General features: G+C 48.0%; 1 protein-coding gene and 1 long non-coding RNA gene across 2 annotated transcripts in view; one reads left to right on the plus strand and one right to left on the minus strand.

Annotated features, from left to right (window-relative positions):
* The window catches only part of LOC140393349 (uncharacterized), a 174873-nt gene that overhangs the window by 31647 nt on the left and 117860 nt on the right, over nucleotides 1-25366 (plus strand). The gene's annotated exons all lie outside the window — the stretch shown is intronic.
* Nucleotides 2686-25366, minus strand: part of prom2 (prominin 2) — a 140324-nt gene continuing 117643 nt past the window's right edge. Inside the window, exons 21-24 of the mRNA XM_072479709.1 lie at nucleotides 11745-11834; nucleotides 10213-10325; nucleotides 7229-7252; nucleotides 2686-4439 (exon numbers count right to left, since the gene is read on the minus strand). Of these exons, the coding sequence (XP_072335810.1) occupies nucleotides 4421-4439; nucleotides 7229-7252; nucleotides 10213-10325; nucleotides 11745-11834 (246 nt within the window). The 3' untranslated portion in view covers nucleotides 2686-4420. The remainder of the gene's footprint in view (nucleotides 4440-7228; nucleotides 7253-10212; nucleotides 10326-11744; nucleotides 11835-25366) is intronic.

Raw genomic sequence — 25366 nt, forward strand, 5'->3', positions numbered from 1 at the left:
ACTCCCTGGATTATGTACTCTGTGCACCCAGTCATGAAGTACGTCTGAGATACTCACATTCCATACCCCTGCCCTCCTGCACCTTAATGTACCACCATCTGCTCAGTGTCAATCTTTTGTAAAGTGCCGAGATAGCTCGATGTGAGGCGTGCTCCACGAAAAGATACTGCTGTTTGTTTAACTGATATACTCATTCCCTCTTCTAAAACTGCTCCAGGTATTGTGTCAAGTGCAAAGGTAACCTTCCCAGAACACCCTCAGCTTCTCTAGCTCAGTCCTGTGAACCAGTGCATCTTGGAAGGTATAATATGAAAAGTGGGATTCTACAGTGTCGAAGGAAGGATAGACTTACCTTGAAGGAAATGCAACAAAGGTTTACTCAATTGCCTCCTGGGATGAGGGTATTATGCTCTAAGTTTAGAAGATGTAATCAAATTGTAACTTATAAAATGGTTAAGAATTTTGACAGGGTAGACGCTAAGAGGCTGTTTGCCAGTGTCAGGATAAGGGGGAGACCATTGTAGACTGAGATGAGACATTTCTTCACTCGGTGGGTGTTGTGAATCTTCGCAATTCTCTACCTCTTCTCAGGGGGATGGGTGTCAGTGCAAACCCTGAGACATCATGGCCGTCGTGTTTGTGATGGACTTCTCCAATCTCTTCCCAGTGGTATCGAGCGTCTCTGGAAATGCTGGCAGAACCACAGTCAGCTTCTGCTGAGTCGCCAAGCTGCAGGGTCCTTCATCATCTGACAGGGTCTTCACCATCAACAACCAAGAAACAAATCACCCCGAAGCCCTGACAATCGTGGTTGGTGACTTCAACCAGGCCCACCTCAGGAAGGTCCTACCCAAACTCCATCAACATACCTCCTGCTCCACCAGAGGTGCAAACACCCTGGACCACTGCTACACGAGCATCAAAGGAGCTTACCGCTCCATTCCCTGACCTCACTTGAGCAAATCCGACCACAAGTCGGTATTCCTACTTCCGGTTTACAAACAGCAACTGCAGCGTGCTGAGCCAGTCAAGAAAACCGTGCAGTGCTGGTCCGAGGAATCTGAGGACATCCTCCGCGACTGCCTGGAGACTGTGGACTGGTCCATATTCACGGCCGCGGCAGCTAACCTGGACGAGTACGCAACCACCGTCACAGACTTCATCAGTAAGTGTGTCGAGGACTGTGAACTTGACCCATCCCTGTGCAGCTGGATCCTCGACTTCCTCACCAACAGACCGCAATCTGTCAGGATTGGCAACAGCACCTCCTCCACAACAGCCCTCAACACCGGGGCCCCACAAGGATGTGTGCTCCATCCTCTACTGTACTCTCTACACACCCATGACTGTGTGACAAGATTTAACTCCAACTCAATCTATAAGTTTGCGGATGATACAATTGGTGGGCCGTATCTCAAACAACGACGAATTGGACTATAGGTGGGAGATAAATCACTTGGTTGCATGGTGTACCGAAAACAACCTCTCTCTAAATGTTGGAAAGACCAAGGAACTGATCATCGACTTCAGGAAGCGCAGCACGACACACACTCCCGTCTGCATCAATGGCTCCGAAGTCGATAGCTTTAAGTTCCTGGGGGTCACCATCACCAACAGTCTGTCCTGGTCCACTCACGTTGGTGCAACAGTCAAGAAAGCCCAACAACGTCTCTACTTCCTACGGAAGCTGAAGAAATTTGGCATGTCTGCATCGACTCTCACAAACTTCTGCAGATGTGCGATAGAGAGCATCCTATCCGGCTGCATCACAGCCTGGTATGGCAACTGCTCAGTGCAAGATCGCAAGAAACTGCAGAGTGTGGTGAACTCAGCCCAACGCATCACACAAGCTGCCACCCCCACATTGATTCTGTATACACCTCCCGCTGCCTCAGGAAGGCAGACAGCATTATCAAAGACCCCTCCCACCCAGGCATTGCCTTCTTCCAGACCCTTCCATCAGGCAGAAGGTACAGAAGGCTGAAGACCCGCACATCCAGACATAGGAACAGCTTCTTCCCCACAGCTACAAGACTCCTCAACGACTCCCCCTCGGACTGATCTGTTCCCTGTAAGAACACTATTCACGACGCCCTATGCTGCTCTTGCTCATGTATTTGCTTTGTTTGGCTCCTTGTTCCGCACTGTAACCAATCACTGTTTGTCAATGTACCATTTGTCAATGTTCCCTTTTGATTATTCTTGCGTCTACTGTGTGCATACTGTGTACGTTCCTTGGCCGCAGAAAAATACTTTTCACTGTACTTCGGTACATGTGACAATAAATTAAACCAAATAAAATCCACTGTCATCCCTGCCAGTAGCCCCTGCTCGCTTCTGATGTGAACCTCACCATATGATGATCTGACTCCTTTACAGGCCTCACTGGGGTGTGTGTGTGTATCTGCACTGGCGGAGGGTGGGCCAAAGTCATGTGACAGTGTGACCTCCTCAGAGGATTCCTGGGCTTCTTCCCAATCCTGCCCTGTGGGAGCTTAAAGTTGGAATTGGGGAATGAGCTAACATACATCATCAGCAATATCAGATCACCTGTCTCTAGAATCAGATGTTTCTGAAACATCCCTGTACATAATTATTTACAGTTAATAAATGGAAGTCCCCAGTGCTTCTTTGATAAAACAAAAGAAGTTCATTTTCTCTAAGAAGAAAGAAAATAGTCAGATATAGTAACACAACCGCGCTTCTTTATTTATTTACAATTTTATTTAATGTCATTGGCACTAGACTTATTGCTTAACAGAGTTAACATAAGTGGTTTGTATTATGTTAAATACACTATGCCCAATTCACAGGCGCATGATCAAAAAGAAAATTGGCTTTGAGTGAAAGAATAGATATTTATGAAGGCAGGTGGTCAAAGGCTTGTTCAAAATCTTGTTTACTCTGTTGGGTTCCGGGAGAGGTGGGACATGGACAATGCCACCCAATAATGTGAGTTATTATTGTGAGTAAAGGTTTAAATCAGCTCAAATCCAGGGAAAGTGGGAGATGGTAGTTCGGCTCGGACAGCTTTCAAATAGGCAGGTCTGGAAATGGCGGATACTCCAGAGATGCGAGTGGTCAGATTTGGTGATAGGAAGGGGCAGCACGGTGGCACAGTGGTTAGCACTGCTGCCTCACGGCGCCAAGGTCCCAGGTTCGATCCCAGCTCTGGGTCACTGTCCGTGTGGAGTTTGCACATTCTCCCCGTGTTTGCATGGGTTTCACCCCCACATATCAAAGATGTGCAGGGTAGGCGGATTGGCCACGCTAAATTGGAAAAAATGAATTGGGTACTCTAAACTTTTTTTTAAAAAAAGATTTGGTGATAGGAAAAGACATGGGTTTGGAAATTCACCTCGAGGTGTAGGACACCAAGGTTGTGAACAGTTTGGGGAATGAAGACGATGGCTTTGATATTTCTTAGTGTTGGATTGGAGAACATTTCTGTTCATCCAGCACTAGCAACTCACCCTGGCTCCTTCAACAGGACCTTCCAAACCATAACCTCTGCCACTTAGACGGACAAGGGCAACAGACACGTGGGAACACCACCATCTGGAGGTTCACCAGGGGCAGAGTGGTTAGCACTGTTGCTTCACAGCTCCAGGGTCCCAGCTTCGATTCCCGGCTTGGGTCACTGTCGGTGTGGAGTCTGCACGTTCTCCCCGTGTCTGCGTGGGTTTCCTCCGGGCGCTCCGGTTTCCTCCCACAAGTCCCGAAAGACGTGCTGTTAGGTAATGTGGACATTCTGAATTCTCCCTCAGTGTACCCGAACAGGCGCCGGAATGTGGCGAGTAGGGGATTTTCACAGTAACTTCTTTGCAGTGTTAATGTAAGCCTACTTGTGACAGTAAAGATTATTTTTAAAACTTTGTTTTAAAAAACGTCACGCACCACCCTGACTTGGAAATAAATCACTGTTCCTTCATTGTCGCTGGGTCAAAATCCTGGAACTCCCTCCCTATCCATGTCCATATCCGTGCAAGAATACAAAAGAATGCTGAGCAAACAGTGAAGACAGGTTGAGAAGGACATGGAGGGATTGTTACAGTTACATCGGTTGTGATGTTAGGAAGAGATGTTTTGGCACGGCAGCAGGCTGATTGAACGGATTCCAACATGGAGCTCCGAGAAAGATGGGCGCAGCAACAAACCATGTCACTAGTTTGCACAAAACTTTGTTCCAATTACATACACTGTCATTCCAACTACATACACTGTCATTCCAACTACATACACTGTCATTCCAACTACATTCACTGTCATTCCAACTCACTGCACTTTGGTAATTCTGAACTCGAGGAAGCTCCTCTAACATCACTGGTTCATTCATTTTTACCCTCACGGGGCAGTCAGCGGGAGCTGCAATTTTCAGTATCTTGATAAAATCCCAATTTCTGGCTTCAGGGAATCTGAATTATTGCTGCAGGGGATTCCTAAATCAAAGCAGAAATAACATTACTTACTTTTCTCTCTCTGTTCTCACCTTTCCTGCTCAGAGAGCATCGTCTTCACGTGATAAACAATTTTGTGGCTATCAGTCATAGCTACAGCACAGGAGGCCATTCAGCCCATTGAGTATATGGTGGCTCCCTGCAGAGTAACCCAGTCAGGCCCACTCCCTCACTCGATCCCCATTGCCCTCCAGCGTTATTTCCTTCAGATGTCCATCCAATTACCTTGTGGAATTGTTGAGTGTTTCTGCTACCTCACTAGGTGTGAAAAGATTCTTCCCCACATTCACACCTTCATCTCTTGCCCCAAATCTTAAATCTGTGTCCTCTAATCTTGTACCATCTGCCAATAGTAAGAGAGTTTCCTCGTCTATCTCACCTAAATCTGTCATACTCTTGTACACCTCGAACAAATCCCCCTCAATCCCCTTTCCTTCAAGAACTACCCTGGATTCTGCAATTTAACCTTGTGATTAACCCCCCCCACGCCCCAAAATCCATATTAGTTTAGCTCAGTGGGCTAGACAGCCGGTTTGTAATGCAGAACTAGGCCAGCAGCGCGGGTTCAATTCCCGTATCAGCTTACCCGAACAGGCGCCGGAACATGGCGACTACGGGCTTTTCACAGTAACTTCATACTTGTGACAATAAAAGATTATTATTATTAAATCACTGGAACCATTCTGGGTCTCCCTCTGCACCTGCTCCCACCCTTACTAAAGTGTGGTGACCGCAGCAGGCGAGATTGAGTGTAACTTCCCTGGTTTTGTACTCAGTGCCTCTATTGCTAAAGCCCTCCTCAGTTTGTCCTGGCACCTTCGAAGATCAATGCACCTACACCCCCAGGTCCCTGAACACTGTTTAGAACATAGAACATAGTGCAGAAGGAGGCCATTTGGCCCATCGAGTCTGCACCGACCCACTTAAGCCCTCACTTCCACCCTATCCCCGTAACCCAATAACCCCTCCTAACATTTTTGGACACTAATGGGAAATTTAGCATGGCCAATCCACCTGCACGTCTTTGGACTGTGGGAGGAAACCGGAGCACCCGGAGGAAACCCACGCACACACGGGGAGAACGTGCAGGCTCCGCACAGACAGTGACCCAGCGGGGAATCGAACCTGGGACCCTGGCGCTGTGAAACCACAGTGCTACCACTGTGCTACCGTGCTGCCCAAATTGTGCCATTAAGTCTATATTGCCTCTCTCCTTCCCTTCGGCCTAAATACACAAGTGGAAAGTCAGCAACCTCTCAGTAGAGCAGATCTACATGTCGAAAGCGAGTTCAGATTTCATCGTGACATTCCAAGAAAAAAGAAAAAGTGAAGCTGTCAGATTGTCGGTAAAACCCATTCAGTTGGTGCTGCTGGAGTGGGGATGGGGAGGGCCACTGCCACTGGCTCGCTGTGTTGGGCTGAGTAAGGCCCAGATCCCGTTGAATTAAAACTTAGCCACTTAGAAGAACCATCTGCAAAGAATCGACGAGCTCCCTCTGTCCGCACGGGATGGTCTGGGATACTCTGCTGGGCCTCCGCAGAATATCACCCAGTTATTCTGACAGTCCAGTCTCTTTCCCCTACCTCAGAAGCAAAGTGCGGTGGTGGTGGTGGTTGGGGGGGCACAGGGTCAAGAATGAGGGTACATCACTTTAAACTTACAATGAGGCCACTCAGAAGTGAAACCATGAAGTACTTCTTCACACAAAGTATAATGGAAATCTGGAACCTTCTTTCTGGCAACGGCTGGGGGTCAATTAGAGTTTTCTAGACTAAGAGCGGCAGATTTCTTTTGGTGTAATGGTATTAAGGCAGGCATTGTCAAACTCGGGGGCGCGACCCGCGGGTGGGTGTCGGGAGGGTCGCGGAGCCGTCCGTCGCGGCGCTCCCGATCGCACAAATCTGTGCGCAGCAGCGGGCTGTGAATAACACCGGCGGCAAGCGGCCTTCAAAATGACCGCGAAAATGTTTTTTTAAATGTGACCGCGCTGCGCATGCGTGCCAGATCATCGCCGCGCTTGTGCAGTGCGGCTGCTTTTTTAAAAACGGTCACTTTTTGTTTTACAAGTTCGGGGGGGAGTTTATTCATTTATTTTATTCGTTTCATTTTTATTTTTTTTGCAAGTTCGGAGGGTTTTTATTTGATAAAACTTTACAGGAAAATAATGCAGAACTTTGGACAGACGGAGACTCCATACTTTCCGACACCGGAAGGTTTCACCTCCATCCAACAGGTTCCATTGGAGGAGCGAGTACGAGGGCCAAAGGGACCCCAAACCATTTCCTCCAATTTTTGTCAGCAGCAAACAAGGTAAGAGAAAATGGTGGGTCGCGAAGGTCAGCCGGTGTGGGTCGCGAAGGTCGGCCGGCGTGGGTCGCAAAGGTCGGCCGGCGTGGGTCGCGAAGGTCGGCCGGCGTGGGTCGCAAAGGTCGGCCGGCGTGGGTCGCAAAGGTCGGCCGGGTTGGGTCCCGAAGGGCGGCCGGCGTGGGTCGTGAAGGTCGGCCGGTTGGTAAAAATGGGTACCCGGAAAAAAAGTTTGAAGAACACTGTATTAAGGAGTATGGAGCAGGGGTTGGCAAATAGCCAGATCAGCCATGGTCTGACTGAATGTAGGACAGGCCTCGCAGGGCTGGATGCCCTCCTCCTGTCCCTTTGATGTGCCTCAATTTCCACCCATTACAAAGATACATGGGGTCCTCACAAAATGTCCGACAGCAATCGGGGAGGGGGGGGGGGGCAGTAACTTCAGTCAATGATCCGTAGTACTTACATCTCAAACTGAGAGTCACCGTTACTGAAAGAAAAAGGAAAAGATGAGTGAGTGTTGTATACACACACAGAAATACAGCTATTGTATACGCACACAGAAATACAGCTATTGTATACGCACACAGAAATACAGCTATTGTATACGCACACAGAAATACAGCTATTGTATACGCACACAGAAATACAGCTATTGTATACGCACACAGAAATACAGCTATTGTATACGCACACAGAAATACAGCTATTGTATACGCACACAGAAATACAGCTATTGTATACGCACACAGAAATACAGCTATTGTATACGCACACAGAAATACAGGTATTGTATACGCACACAGAAATACAGGTATTGTATACGCACACAGAAATACAGGTATTGTATACGCACACAGAAATACAGCTATTGTATACGCACACAGAAATACAGGTATTGTATACGCACACAGAAATACAGGTATTGTATACGCACACAGAAATACAGCTATTGTATACGCACACAGAAATACAGCTATTGTATACGCACACAGAAATACAGCTATTGTATACGCACACAGAAATACAGCTATTGTATACGCACACAGAAATACAGATATTGTATACGCACACAGAAATACAGCTATTGTATACGCACACAGAAATACAGATATTGTATACGCACACAGAAATACAGCTATTGTATACGCACACAGAAATACAGCTATTGTATACGCACACAGAAATACAGGTATTGTATACGCACACAGAAATACAGGTATTGTATACGCGCACAGAAATACAGCTATTGTATACGCGCACAGAAATACAGGTATTGTATACGCGCACAGAAATACAGGTATTGTATACGCGCACAGAAATACAGGTATTGTATACGCGCACAGAAATACAGCTATTGTATACGCGCACAGAAATACAGATATTGTATACGCGCACAGAAATACAGATATTGTATACGCGCACAGAAATACAGGTATTGTATACGCACACAGAAATACAGCTATTGTATACGCACACAGAAATACAGCTATTGTATACGCACACAAAAATACAGATATTGTATACGCACACAGAAATACAGTTATTGTATACGCACACAGAAATACAGTTATTGTATACGCACACAGAAATACAGTTATTGTATACGCACACAAATACAGATATTGTATACGCACACAAATACAGATATTGTATACGCACACAGAAATACAGATATTGTATATGCACACAGAAATACAGGTATTGTATACGCACACAGAAATACAGGTATTGTATACGCACACAGAAATACAGGTATTGTATACGCACACAGAAATACAGGTATTGTATACGCACACAGAAATACAGGTATTGTATACGCACACAGAAATACAGCTATTGTATACGCACACAGAAATACAGGTATTGTATACGCACACAGAAATACAGCTATTGTATACGCACACAGAAATACAGCTATTGTATACGCACACAGAAATACAGCTATTGTATACGCACACAGAAATACAGCTATTGTATACGCACACAGAAATACAGGTATTGTATACGCACACAGAAATACAGGTATTGTATACGCACACAGAAATACAGGTATTGTATACGCACACAGAAATACAGGTATTGTATACGCACACAGAAATACAGTTACTGGCCAGCAGGCAAGGAAATCATCATTTCAAGGAGACAGGTTGGGTCGGGTCGATTCTAATTGTGTTTCAAGCTATTTTGCTGAAAGGTTAGATTTAACTTTGCACTATTCTGTATAATGTTGGGGTACGGTTAGCTCAGATGACTAGCATGAGATTCAGAATAACAGCAAGTGTGGGTCCGATTGCTGGCCTTGGTTGAGGTAGATTTGGAACCTATCTCCTGGCCCTTGAGAAGTGGAAGACCATGTCAAATCAGCACTGACAAAAACTATCTGTTTGTGGAACATACCTCTTACTCACCTGAGGAAGGAGCTGCACTCCGAAAGCTAGTGATTCAAAGTAAACCTGTTGGACTTTAACCTGGTATTGTAAGACTTTTTACTGTGCCTACCCCAGTCCAACGGCAGCATCTCAACATCATTAAGACTCAGAGAGCACAATCTTACTGTCTTTGAAAACGATTTTCCAATGGGGATAAATATGGGTCACGTTCCTGAGGGTCTTTGGGCTCTGCCTGCCTGAGTCATCTTCCTGGAGGCAGCCTCTTAATTGGTCTCTTCCAAGAGCCCCATCGAATTAATGTGTGTCGCTCAGCCAGCGAGGCAAGCCCTCAGAGACATTCATAAAATTCGGGACTGAGAAGGGACAAAGCCCGTGAGAAATTCCTCTGGAGGAACTGTTTGAGCCACAGGAAGCGGCGTTTCCATGCCCACTAAAATAGAGCACGAATAATCAGATCCTATGGTCACCTGTCCTACCACTGAGACTGCCGCATGGAGCTTGGGCCTTGGCATTCAGCAGGAGGTCACTCTGATGCTGGGGAGATCACCATGGAGTCCTTCCCATCCTCACTAACCTACTCATTGGTCATTGTTGGCTACCTGTCGGGCAGATAGATCCTTCCAATATTTACCCACCTCTGGCAAGATTGCCCAGACATGGGACACGTTGCTCTATCAACCTGTTGCCCTAGGTTTACTCCTGGCCCAACTTTCATACCAACCTCCCTGGAATTGGGAGATGAAGATAAATTTCTTCACCCAGAGGCTTGTGAACCTTTGGATTTTTTTTACCCCAGAGGGTCGTGTTAATCGGTGAGAATATCCAGGCTTTGGACTCGAAGGGCAGCAAGGATGGGAAAACAGAGGGGCAGCCATGATTTTATCGTGGAGCAGAGGGGCTGAATGACCTCCTCCTGATCCTATTTCTTATGTTCGTATTATAATAGTGATTGTGCTTCCAAAGTATTTCATTGACTGTAAGGGTCATGAGGACAGAGGGAGAGGGTTTGAATTAATGCAAAGTGTATCTTTTTAAGCACTGCTACATCTTTACTTACTCATACAGATCTGAAGTTTTCATGCGTCGATAAAATTTGGCCAGCTTCACTGCAAATATGATGCTCGGAATCAAGAATATAGTGCTCCATCCCAGGCTAAACCAGAAAGCGTTCTGTCAGAGACAGGCGAACATTGTTATACATCAATTATATTTTACTGGAGCTTCAATCACAAGGTACAAAACATGGTGCTCCCGTGTTATAGATTTTAGTCCACATCCAGGTTGTGATGTACTTGATCTAAGGGCACCAGTAAGTGACCAGAATAAGTCAAGTGCCAACTGCTGCAACAGTCTCGGGGCAGGTCCCTCCCCTAATACAGCCCCCTCCTCACTATCTGGCCCCTTCCTCCTTAACCTGCCCTCCTCCCCAACCTGCCCCCTCCTCTTCAACCTGCCCACTCCTCCCTAACCAACCCCCTCTTCCCTACCCAGTCCCCTCCTCCCTATTCTGCCCCCTCCTCCCTATCCTGCCCCCTCCTCCCTATCCTTCCCCTCCTCCCTATCCTGCCTCCTTCTCCCTATCCTGCCCCCCCTCTCTATCCTGCTCCTCCCTATTCTGCCCCCTCCTCCCTATCCTGCCCCCTCCTCCCTATCCTGCCCCCTCCTCCCTATCCTGCCCTATCCTTCCCCTCCTCCCTATCCTGCCCCCTCCTCCCTATCCTGCCCCCACCTCCCTATCCTGCCCTATCCTTCCCCTCCTCCCTATCCTGCCTCCTTCTCCCTATCCTGCTCCTCCCTATCCTGCCCCCTCCTCCTCCCTATCCTGCCCCCTCCTCCCTATCCTGCCCTATCCTTCCCCTCCTCCCTATCCTGCCTCCTTCTCCCTATCCTGCCCCCTCCTCCTTCCTATCCTGCCCCCTCCTCCCTATCCTGCCCTATCCTTCCCCTCCTCCCTATCCTGCCTCCTTCTCCCTATCCTGCCCCATCCTCCCTATCCTGCTCCTCCCTATCCTGCCCCCTCCTCCCTATCCTGCCCCCTCCTCCCTATCCTGCCCCCTCCTCCCTATCCTGCTCCTCCCTATCCAGTCCCCTCCTCCCTATCCTGCCCCCACCTCCCTGTCCTGCCCCCTCCTCCCTATCCTGCCCCCTCCTCCCTATCCTGCCCCCTCCTCCCTATCCTGCCCCCTCCTCCCTATCCTGCCCCCTCCTCCCTATCCTGCCCCCTCCTCCCTATCCTGCCCCCATCTCCCTATCCTGCCCCCTCCTCCCTATCCTGCCCCCACCTCCCTATCCTGCCCCCACCTCCCTATCCTACCCCCTCCTCCCTATCCTGCCCCCTCCTCCCTATCCTGCCCCCTCCTCCCTATCCTGCCCCCACCTCCCTATTCTGCTCCTCCCTATCCTGCACCCACCTCCCTATCCTGCCCCCTCCTCCCTATTCTGCCCCCACCTCCCTATCCTGCCCCCTCCTCCCTATCCTACCCCCACCTCCCTATCCTGCCTCCTTCTCCCTATCCTGCCCCCACCTCCCTATCCTGCCCCCTCCTCCCTATCCTACCCCCACCTCCCTATCCTGCTGCTCTTTCTTACCAAAGAGTCCAGAAGGTAAGAGCAAGTGATTGTTTCAACGGAATCAAATGCATCAGCGACTGGTCGGCACCGTGCGAGATTCTCCGTGATCTGAAAAAAAAAATCACTTTCCACTGAAGAAACCAGAATTAGACAGATTCCGTGTCACCCTTAATAATAATACATCACTCTGTATAACCCACTCCCAGACACACATCACTCTGTATAACTCTCCCAGACACACATCACTCTGTATAACCCACTCCCAGGCACACATCACTCTGTATAACCCACTCACAGACACACATCACTCTGTATAACCCACTCCCAGACACACATCACTCTGTATAACCCACTCCCAGACACACATCACTCTGTATAACCCACTCCCAGACACACATCACTCTGTATAACCCACTCCCAGACACACATCACTCTGTATAACCCACTCCCAGACACACATCACTCTGTATAACCCTCTCAGACACACATCACTCTGTATAACCCACTCCCAGGCACACATCACTCTGTATAACCCACTCCCAGACACACATCACTCTGTATAACCCACTCACAGACACACATCACTCTGTATAACCCACTCCCAGACACACATCACTCTGTATAACTCTCCCAGACACACATCACTCTGTATAACCCACTCCCAGGCACACATCACTCTGTATAACCCACTCCCAGACACACATCACTCTGTATAACTCTCCCAGACACACATCACTCTGTATAACCCACTCCCAGGCACACATCACTCTGTATAACCCACTCACAGACACACATCAATCTGTATAACCCACTCCCAGACACACATCACTCTGTATAACTCTCCCGGGCACACATCACTCTGTATAACCCACTCCCAGGCACACATCACTCTGTATAACCCACTCTCAGACACACATCACTCTGTATAACCCACGCCCAGACACACATCACTCTGTATAACCCACTCCCAGACACACATCACTCTGTATAACCCACTCCCAGGCACACATCACTCTGTATAACCCACTCCCAGACACACATCACTCTGTATAACCCACTCCCAGGCACACATCACTCTGTATAACCCACTCCCAGACACACATCACTCTGTATAACCCACTCCCAGACACACATCACTCTTTATAACCCACTCCCAGGCACACATCACTCTGTACAACCCACTCCCAGACACACATCACTCTGTATAACCCACTCCCAGGCACACATCACTCTGTATAACCCACTCCCAGACACACATCACTCTGTATAACCCACTCCCAGACACACATCACTCTGTATAACCCACTCCCAGACTCACATCACTCTGTATAACCCACTCTCAGACACACATCACTCTGTATAACCCACTCCCAGACACACATCACTCTGTATAACCCACTCCCAGACACACATCACTCTGTATAACCCACTCCCAGACACACATCACTCTGTATAACCCACTCCCAGACACACATCACTCTGTATAACCCACTCCCAGACACACATCACTCTGTATAACCCACTCCCAGGCACACATCACTCTGTATAACCCACTCCCAGGCACACATCACTCTGTATAACCCACTCCCAGGCACACATCACTCTGTATAACCCACTCCCAGGCACACATCACTCTGTATAACCCACTCCCAGACACACATCACTCTGTATAACCCACTCCCAGACACACATCACTCTGTATAACCCACTCCCAGACACACATCACTCTGTATAACCCACTCCCAGACACACATCACTCTGTATAACCCATTCCCTGACACACATCACTCTGTATAACCCACTCCCAGACACACATCACTCTGTATAACCCACTCCCAGACACACATCACTCTGTATAACCCACTCCCAGACACACATCACTGTGTATAACCCACTCCCAGACACACATCACTCTGTATAACCTACTCCCAGACACACATCACTCTGTATAACCCACTCCCAGACACACATCACTCTGAACAACCCACTCCCAGACACACGTCACTCTGTATAACCCACTCCCAGACACACATCACTCTGTATAACCCACTCCCAGACACACATCACTCTGTATAACCCACTCTCAGACACACATCACTCTGTATAACCCACCCCCAGACACACACCACTCTGTATAACCCACTCCCAGACACACATCACTCTGTATAACCCACTCCCAGACACACATCACTCTGTATAACCCACTCGCAGACACACATCACTCTGTATAACCCACTCCCAGACACACATCACTCTGTATAACCCACTCCCAGGCACACATCACTCTGTATAACCCACTCCCAGGCACACATCACTCTGTATAACCCACTCCCAGACACAGATCACTCTGTATAACCCACTCCCAGGCACACATCACTCTGTATAACCCACTCCCAGACACACATCACTCTGTAAAACCCACTCCCAGACACACATCACTCTTTATAACACACTCCCAGACACACATCACTCTGTATAACCCACTCCCAGACACAGGTCACTCTGTATAACACACTCCCAGACACACATCACTCTGTATAACCCACTCCCAGGCACACATCACTCTGTATAACCCACTCCCAGGCACACATCACTCTGTATAACCCACTCCCAGGCACACATCACTCTGTATAACTCTCCCAGGCACACATCACTCTGTATAACCCACTCCCAGACACAGATCACTCTGTATAACCCACTCCCAGGCACACATCACTCTGTATAACCCACTCCCAGACACACATCACTCTGTATAACCCACTCCCAGACACACATCACTCTGTATAACCCACTCCCAGACACACATCACTCTGTATAACCCACTCCCAGGCACACATCACTCTGTATAACCCACTCCCAGACACACATCACTCTGTAAAACCCACTCCCAGACACACATCACTCTGTATAACCCACTCTCAGACACACATCACTCTGTATAACCCACTCCCAGACACACATCACTCTGTATAACCCACTCCCAGACACAGATCACTCTGTATAACCCACTCCCAGGCACACATCACTCTGTATAACCCACTCCCAGACACACATCACTCTGTAAAACCCACTCCCAGACACACACCACTCTTTATAACACACTCCCAGACACACATCACTCTGTCTCACCCACTCCCAGACACACGTCACTCTGTATAACACACTCCCAGACACACATCACTCTGTATAACCCACTCCCAGACACACATCACTCTGTATAACCCACTCCCAGACACACATCACTCTGTATAACCCACTCCCAGGCACACATCACTCTTTATAACACACTCCCAGACACACATCACTCTGTATAACCCACTCCCAGACACACATCACTCTGTAAAACCCACTCCCAGACACACATCACTCTGTAAAACCCACTCCCAGACACACATCACTCTTTATAACACACTCCCAGACACACATCACTCTGTATAACCCACTCCCAGACACACATCACAATTGCTTCACAGCTCCAGGGTCCCAGGTTCGATTCCAGCTTGGGTCACTGTCTGTGCGGAGTCTGCACATCCTCCCCGTGTGTGCGTGGGTTTCCTCCGGGTGCTCCGGTTTCCTCCCACAGTCCAAAGATGTGCAGGTTAGGTGGATTGGCTATGATAAATTGTCCTTAGTGTCCAAAATTGCCCTTAGTATTGGGTGGGGTTACTGGGTTATGGGGATAGGGTGGAGGTGTTGACCTTGTGTAGGGTGCTCTTTCCAAGAGCCGGTGCAGACTCAATGGGCTGAATGACCTCCTTCTGCACTGTAAATTCTATGTAAATATCCCAGACACACATCACTCTGTATAACCCACTCTCAGACACACATCACTCTGTATAACCCACTCTCAGACACACATCACTCTGTATAACCCACTCTCAGACACACATCACTCTGTATAACCTACTCCCAGACACACATCACTCAGTATAACCCACTCCCAGGCACACATCACTCTTTATTACCCACTCTCAGACACACATCACTCTGTATAACCCACTCCCAGACACACATCACTCTGTATAACCCACTCTCAGACACACATCACTCTGTATAACCCACTCTCAGACACACATCACTCTGTATAACCTACTCCCAGACACACATCACTCTGTATAACCCACTCCCAGGCACACATCACTCTTTATAACCCACTCTCAGACACACATCACTCTGTATAACCTACTCCCAGACACACATCACTCTGTATAACCCACTCTCAGACACACATCACTCTTTATAACCCACTCTCAGACACACATCACTCTGTATAACCCACTCCCAGACACACATCACTCTGTATAACCCACTCTCAGACACACATCACTCTGTATAACCCACTCTCAGACACACATCACTCTGTATAACCTACTCCCAGACACACATCACTCTGTATAACCCACTCCCAGACACACATCACTCTGTATAACCCACTCTCAGACACACATCACTCTGTATAACCCACTCCCAGACACAGATCACTCTGTATAACCCACTCCCAGACACACATCACTCTGTATAACTCTCCCAGGCACACATCACTCTGTATAACCCACTCCCAGACACACATCACTCTGTATAACCCACTCTCAGACACACATCACTCTGTATAACCCACTCCCAGACACACATCACTCTGTATAACTCTCCCAGGCACACATCACTCTGTATAACCCACTCCCAGACACACATCACTCTGTATAACCCACTCTTAGACACACATCGCTCTGTATAACCCACTCCCAGACACACATCACTCTGTATAACTCTCCCAGGCACACATCACTCTGTATAACCCACTCCCAGGCACACATCACTCTGTATAACACACTCCCAGACACACATCACTCTGTATAACTCTCCCAGGCACACAGCACTCTGTATAACCCACTCCCAGGCACACATCACTCTGTAAAACCCACTCCCAGACACACATCACTCTGTAGAACCCACTCCCAGACACACATCACTCTGTATAACCCACTCCCAGGCACACATCACTCTGTATAACCCACTCCCAGACACACATCACTCTGTATAACCCACTCCCAGACACACATCACTCTGTATAACCCACTCCCAGACACACATCACTCTGTATAACCCACTCCCAGACACACATCACTCTGTAAAAACCACTCCCAGACACACATCACTCTGTATAACCCACTCCCAGACACACATCACTCTGTATAACCCACTCTCAGACACACATCACTCTGTATAACCCACTCTCAGACACACATCACTCTGTATAACCCACTCCCAGGCACACATCACTCTGTAAAACCCACTCCCAGACACACATCACTCTGTATAACCCACTCTCAGACACACATCACTCTGTATAACCCACTCCCAGACACACATCACTCTGTATAACCCACTCTCAGACACACATCACTCTGTATAACCCACTCCCAGGCACACATCACTCTGTATAACCCACTCCCAGACACACATCACTCTTTATAACCCACTCCGAGACACACATCACTCTGTATAACCCACTCCCAGACACAGATCACTCTGTATAACCCACTCCAGGCACACATCGCTCTGTATAACCCACTCCCAGGCACACGTCACTCTGTATAACCCACTCCCAGACACACATCACTCTGTATAACCCACTCTCAGACACTCATCGCTCTGTATAACCCACTCTCAGACACACATCACTCTGTATAACCCACTCCCAGACACACATCGCTCTGTATAACCCACTCCCAGACACAGATCACTCTGTATAACCCACTCCCAGGCACAGATCACTCTGTATAACCCACTCCCAGGCACACATCACTCTGTAGAACCCACTCCCAGACACACATCACTCTGTATAACCCACTCTCAGACACACATCACTCTGTAAAACCCACTCCCAGGCACACATCACTCTGTAAAACCCACTCCCAGACACACATCACTCTGTAAAACCCACTCCCAGACACACATCACTCTGTGTAACCCACTCTCAGACACACATCACTCTGTATAACCCACTCCCAGACACACATCACTCTGTATAACCCACTCCCAGACACAGATCACTCTGTATAACCCTCTCCCAGGCATACATCACTCTGTATAACCCACTCCCATACACACATCACTCTGTAAAACCCACTCCGAGACACACACCACTCTGTATAACCCACTCCCAGACATACATCACTCTGTATAACCCACTCCCAGACACACATCACTCTGTATAACCCACTCCCAGGCACACATCACTCTTTATAACACACTCCCAGACACACATCACTCTGTATAACCCACTCCCAGACACACATCACTCTGTAAAACCCACTCCCAGACACACATCACTCTGTAAAACCCACTCCCAGACACACATCACTCTTTATAACACACTCCCAGACACACATCACTCTGTATAACCCACTCCCAGACACACATCACAATTGCTTCACAGCTCCAGGGTCCCAGGTTCGATTCCAGCTTGGGTCACTGTCTGTGCGGAGTCTGCACATCCTCCCCGTGTGTGCGTGGGTTTCCTCCGGGTGCTCCGGTTTCCTCCCACAGTCCAAAGATGTGCAGGTTAGGTGGATTGGCTATGATAAATTGCCCTTATTGTCCAAAATTGCCCTTAGTATTGGGTGGGGTTACTGGGTTATGGGGATAGGGTGGAGGTGTTGACCTTGTGTAGGGTGCTCTTTCCAAGAGCCGGTGCAGACTCGATGGGCTGAATGACCTCCTTCTGCACTGTAAATTCTATGTAAATATCCCAGACACACATCACTCTGTATAACCCACTCTCAGACACACATCACTCTGTATAACCCACTCTCAGACACACATCACTCTGTATAACCCACTCTCAGACACACATCACTCTGTATAACCTACTCCCAGACACACATCACTCTGTATAACCCACTCCCAGGCACACATCACTCTTTATTATCCACTCTCAGACACACATCACTCTGTATAACCCACTCCCAGACACACATCACTCTGTATAACCCACTCTCAGACACACATCACTCTGTATAACCCACTCTCAGACACACATCACTCTGTATAACCTACTCCCAGACACACATCACTCTGTATAACCCATCCTCAGACACACATCACTCTTTATAACCCACTCTCAGACACACATCACTCTGTATAACCCACTCCCAGACACACATCACTCTGTATAACCCACTCTCAGACACACATCACTCTGTATAACCCACTCTCAGACACACATCACTCTGTATACTTACTCCCAGACACACATCACTCTGTATAACCCACTCCCAGACACACATCACTCTGTATAACCCACTCTCAGACACACATCACTCTGTATAACCCACTCCCAGACACAGATCACTCTGTATAACCCACTCCCAGGCACACATCACTCTGTATAACTCTCCCAGGCACACATCACTCTGTATAACCCACTCCCAGACACACATCACTCTGTATAACCCACTCTCAGACACACATCACTCTGTATAACCCACTCCCAGACACACATCACTCTGTATAACTCTCCCAGGCACACATCACTCTGTATAACCCACTCCCAGACACACATCACTCTGTATAACCCACTCTCAGACACACATCGCTCTGTATAACCCACTCCCAGACACACATCACTCTGTATAACTCTCCCAGGCACACATCACTCTGTATAACCCACTCCCAGGCACACATCACTCTGTATAACACACTCCCAGACACACATCACTCTGTATAACTCTCCCAGGCACACATCACTCTGTATAACCCACTCCCAGACACACATCACTCTGTATAACCCACTCTCAGACACACATCACTCTGTATAACCCACTCCCAGACACACATCACTCTGTATAACTCTCCCAGGCACACATCACTCTGTATAACCCACTCCCAGACACACATCACTCTGTATAACCCACTCTCAGACACACATCACTCTGTATAACCCACTCCCAGACACACATCACTCTGTATAACTCTCCCAGGCACACATCACTCTGTATAACCCACTCCCAGGCACACATCACTCTGTATAACACACTCCCAGACACACATCACTCTGTATAACCCACTCCCAGGCACACATCACTCTGTATAACTCTCTAAGGCACACGTCACTCTGTATAACCCACTCCCAGGCACACATCACTCTGTATAACCCACTCCCAGACACACATCACTCTGTATAACCCACTCCCAGACACACATCACTCTGTATAACCCACTCCCAGACACACATCACTCTGTATAACTCTCCCAGGCACACATCACTCTGTATACCTCTCCCAGGCACACATCACTCTGTATAACCCACTCCCAGACACACATCACTCTGCATAACCCACTCCCAGACACACATCACTCTGTATAACCCACTCCCAGACACACATCACTCTGTATAACCCACTCCCAGGCACACATCACTCTGTATAACTCTCCCAGGCACACATCACTCTGTATACCTCTCCCAGGCACACATCACTCTGTATAACCCACTCCCAGACACTCATCACTCTGTATAACCTACTCCCAGACACAGATCGCTCTGTATAACTCACTCCCAGACACACATCACTCTGTATAACCCACTCCCAGGCACACATCACTCTGTATAACTCTCCCAGGCACACGTCACTCTGCATTACCCACTTCCAGACACACATCACTCTTTATAACCCACTCTCAGACACACATCACTCTGTATAACCCACTCTCAGACACACATCACTCTGTATAACCCACTCTCAGACACACATCACTCTGTATAACCTACTCCCAGACACACATCACTCTGTATAACGCACTCCCAGGCACACATCACTCTTTATAACCCACTCTCAGACACACATCACTCTGTATAACCTACTCCCAGACACACATCACTCTGTATAACCCACTCTCAGACACACATCACTCTTTATAACCCACTGTCAGACACACATCACTCTGTATAACCCACTCCCAGACACACATCACTCTGTATAACCCACTCTCAGACACACATCACTCTGTATAACCCACTCTCAGACACACATCACTCTGTATAACCTACTCCCAGACACACATCACTCTGTATAACCCACTCCCAGGCACACATCACTCTTTATAACCCACTCTCAGACACACATCACTCTGTATAACCCACTCCCAGACACAGATCACTCTGTATAACCCACTCCCAGACACACATCACTCTGTATAACCTACTCCCAGACACACATCACTCTGTATAACCCACTCCCAGGCACACATCACTCTTTATAACCCACTCTCAGACACACATCACTCTGTATAACCTACTCCCAGACACACATCACTCTGTATAACCCATCCTCAGACACACATCACTCTTTATAACCCACTCTCAGACACACATCACTCTGTATAACCCACTCCCAGACACACATCACTCTGTATAACCCACTCTCAGACACACATCACTCTGTATAACCCACTCTCAGACACACATCACTCTGTATACTTACTCCCAGACACACATCACTCTGTATAACCCACTCCCAGACACACATCACTCTGTATAACCCACTCTCAGACACACATCACTCTGTATAACCCACTCCCAGACACAGATCACTCTGTATAACCCACTCCCAGGCACACATCACTCTGTATAACTCTCCCAGGCACACATCACTCTGTATAACCCACTCCCAGACACACATCACTCTGTATAACCCACTCTCAGACACACATCACTCTGTATAACCCACTCCCAGACACACATCACTCTGTATAACTCTCCCAGGCACACATCACTCTGTATAACCCACTCCCAGACACACATCACTCTGTATAACCCACTCTCAGACACACATCGCTCTGTATAACCCACTCCCAGACACACATCACTCTGTATAACTCTCCCAGGCACACATCACTCTGTATAACCCACTCCCAGGCACACATCACTCTGTATAACACACTCCCAGACACACATCACTCTGTATAACTCTCCCAGGCACACATCACTCTGTATAACCCACTCCCAGACACACATCACTCTGTATAACCCACTCTCAGACACACATCACTCTGTATAACCCACTCCCAGACACACATCACTCTGTATAACTCTCCCAGGCACACATCACTCTGTATAACCCACTCCCAGACACACATCACTCTGTATAACCCACTCTCAGACACACATCACTCTATATAACCCACTCCCAGACACACATCACTCTGTATAACTCTCCCAGGCACACATCACTCTGTATAACCCACTCCCAGGCACACATCACTCTGTATAACACACTCCCAGACACACATCACTCTGTATAACCCACTCCCAGGCACACATCACTCTGTATAACTCTCTAAGGCACACGTCACTCTGTATAACCCACTCCCAGGCACACATCACTCTGTATAACCCACTCCCAGACACACATCACTCTGTATAACCCACTCCCAGACACACATCACTCTGTATAACCCACTCCCAGACACACATCACTCTGTATAACTCTCCCAGGCACACATCACTCTGTATACCTCTCCCAGGCACACATCACTCTGTATAACCCACTCCCAGACACACATCACTCTGCATAACCCACTCCCAGACACACATCACTCTGTATAACCCACTCCCAGACACACATCACTCTGTATAACCCACTCCCAGGCACACATCACTCTGTATAACTCTCCCAGGCACACATCACTCTGTATACCACTCCCAGGCACACATCACTCTGTATAACCCACTCCCAGACACTCATCACTCTGTATAACCTACTCCCAGACACAGATCGCTCTGTATAACTCACTCCCAGACACACATCACTCTGTATAACCCACTCCCAGGCACACATCACTCTGTATAACTCTCCCAGGCACACGTCACTCTGCATTACCCACTTCCAGACACACATCACTCTTTATAACCCACTCTCAGACACACATCACTCTGTATAACCCACTCTCAGACACACATCACTCTGTATAACCCACTCTCAGACACACATCACTCTGTATAACCTACTCCCAGACACACATCACTCTGTATAACGCACTCCCAGGCACACATCACTCTTTATAACCCACTCTCAGACACACATCACTCTGTATAACCTACTCCCAGACACACATCACTCTGTATAACCCACTCTCAGACACACATCACTCTTTATAACCCACTGTCAGACACACATCACTCTGTATAACCCACTCCCAGACACACATCACTCTGTATAACCCACTCTCAGACACACATCACTCTGTATAACCCACTCTCAGACACACATCACTCTGTATAACCTACTCCCAGACACACATCACTCTGTATAACCCACTCCCAGGCACACATCACTCTTTATAACCCACTCTCAGACACACATCACTCTGTATAACCCACTCCCAGACACAGATCACTCTGTATAACCCACTCCCAGACACACATCACTCTGTATAACTCTCCCAGGCACACATCACTCTGTATTACCCACTCCCAGACACACATCACTCTGTATAACCCACTCTCAGACACACATCACTCTGTATAACCCACTCCCAGACACACATCACTCTGTATAACTCTCCCAGGCACACATCACTCTGTATAACCCACTCCCAGACACACATCACTCTGTATAACCCACTCTCAGACACACATCACTCTGTATAACCCACTCCCAGACACACATCACTCTGTATAACTCTCCCAGGCACACATCACTCTGTATAACCCACTCCCAGGCACACATCACTCTGTATAACACACTCCCAGACACACATCACTCTGTATTACCCACTCCCAGGCAGACATCACTCTGTATAACTCTCTAAGGCACACGTCACTCTGTATAACCCACTCCCAGGCACACATCACTCTGTATAACCCACTCCCAGACACACATCACTCTGTATAACCCACTCCCAGACACACATCACTCTGTATAACTCTCCCAGGCACACATCACTCTGTATACCTCTCCCAGGCACACATCACTCTGTATAACCCACTCCCAGACACACATCACTCTGTATAACCCACTCCCAGACACACATCACTCTGTATAACCCACTCCCAGACACACATCACTCTGTATAACCCACTCCCAGACACACATCACTCTGTATAACTCTCCCAGGCACACATCACTCTGTATACCTCTCCCAGGCACACATCACTCTGTATAACCCACTCCCAGACACACATCACTCTGTATAACCCACTCCCAGACACACATCACTCTGTATAACCCACTCCCAGGCACACATCACTCTTTATAACCCACTGTCAGACACACATCACTCTGTATAACCCACTCCCAGACACACATCACTCTGTATAACCCACTCTCAGACACACATCACTCTGTATAACCCACTCTCAGACACACATCACTCTGTATAACCTACTCCCAGACACACATCACTCTGTATAACCCACTCCCAGGCACACATCACTCTTTATAACCCACTCTCAGACACACATCACTCTGTATAACCCACTCCCAGACACAGATCACTCTGTATAACCCACTCCCAGACACACATCACTCTGTATAACCTACTCCCAGACACACATCACTCTGTATAACCCACTCCCAGGCACACATCACTCTTTATAACCCACTCTCAGACACACATCACTCTGTATAACCTACTCCCAGACACACATCACTCTGTATAACCCATCCTCAGACACACATCACTCTTTATAACCCACTCTCAGACACACATCACTCTGTATAACCCACTCCCAGACACACATCACTCTGTATAACCCACTCTCAGACACACATCACTCTGTATAACCCACTCTCAGACACACATCACTCTGTATACTTACTCCCAGACACACATCACTCTGTATAACCCACTCCCAGACACACATCACTCTGTATAACCCACTCTCAGACACACATCACTCTGTATAACCCACTCCCAGACACAGATCACTCTGTATAACCCACTCCCAGGCACACATCACTCTGTATAACTCTCCCAGGCACACATCACTCTGTATAACCCACTCCCAGACACACATCACTCTGTATAACCCACTCTCAGACACACATCACTCTGTATAACCCACTCCCAGACACACATCACTCTGTATAACTCTCCCAGGCACACATCACTCTGTATAACCCACTCCCAGACACACATCACTCTGTATAACCCACTCTCAGACACACATCGCTCTGTATAACCCACTCCCAGACACACATCACTCTGTATAACTCTCCCAGGCACACATCACTCTGTATAACCCACTCCCAGGCACACATCACTCTGTATAACACACTCCCAGACACACATCACTCTGTATAACTCTCCCAGGCACACATCACTCTGTATAACCCACTCCCAGACACACATCACTCTGTATAACCCACTCTCAGACACACATCACTCTGTATAACCCACTCCCAGACACACATCACTCTGTATAACTCTCCCAGGCACACATCACTCTGTATAACCCACTCCCAGACACACATCACTCTGTATAACCCACTCTCAGACACACATCACTCTATATAACCCACTCCCAGACACACATCACTCTGTATAACTCTCCCAGGCACACATCACTCTGTATAACCCACTCCCAGGCACACATCACTCTGTATAACACACTCCCAGACACACATCACTCTGTATAA

Source organism: Scyliorhinus torazame, chromosome 16, assembly GCF_047496885.1.
Source record: "Scyliorhinus torazame isolate Kashiwa2021f chromosome 16, sScyTor2.1, whole genome shotgun sequence".
NCBI lineage: Eukaryota > Metazoa > Chordata > Chondrichthyes > Carcharhiniformes > Scyliorhinidae > Scyliorhinus > Scyliorhinus torazame.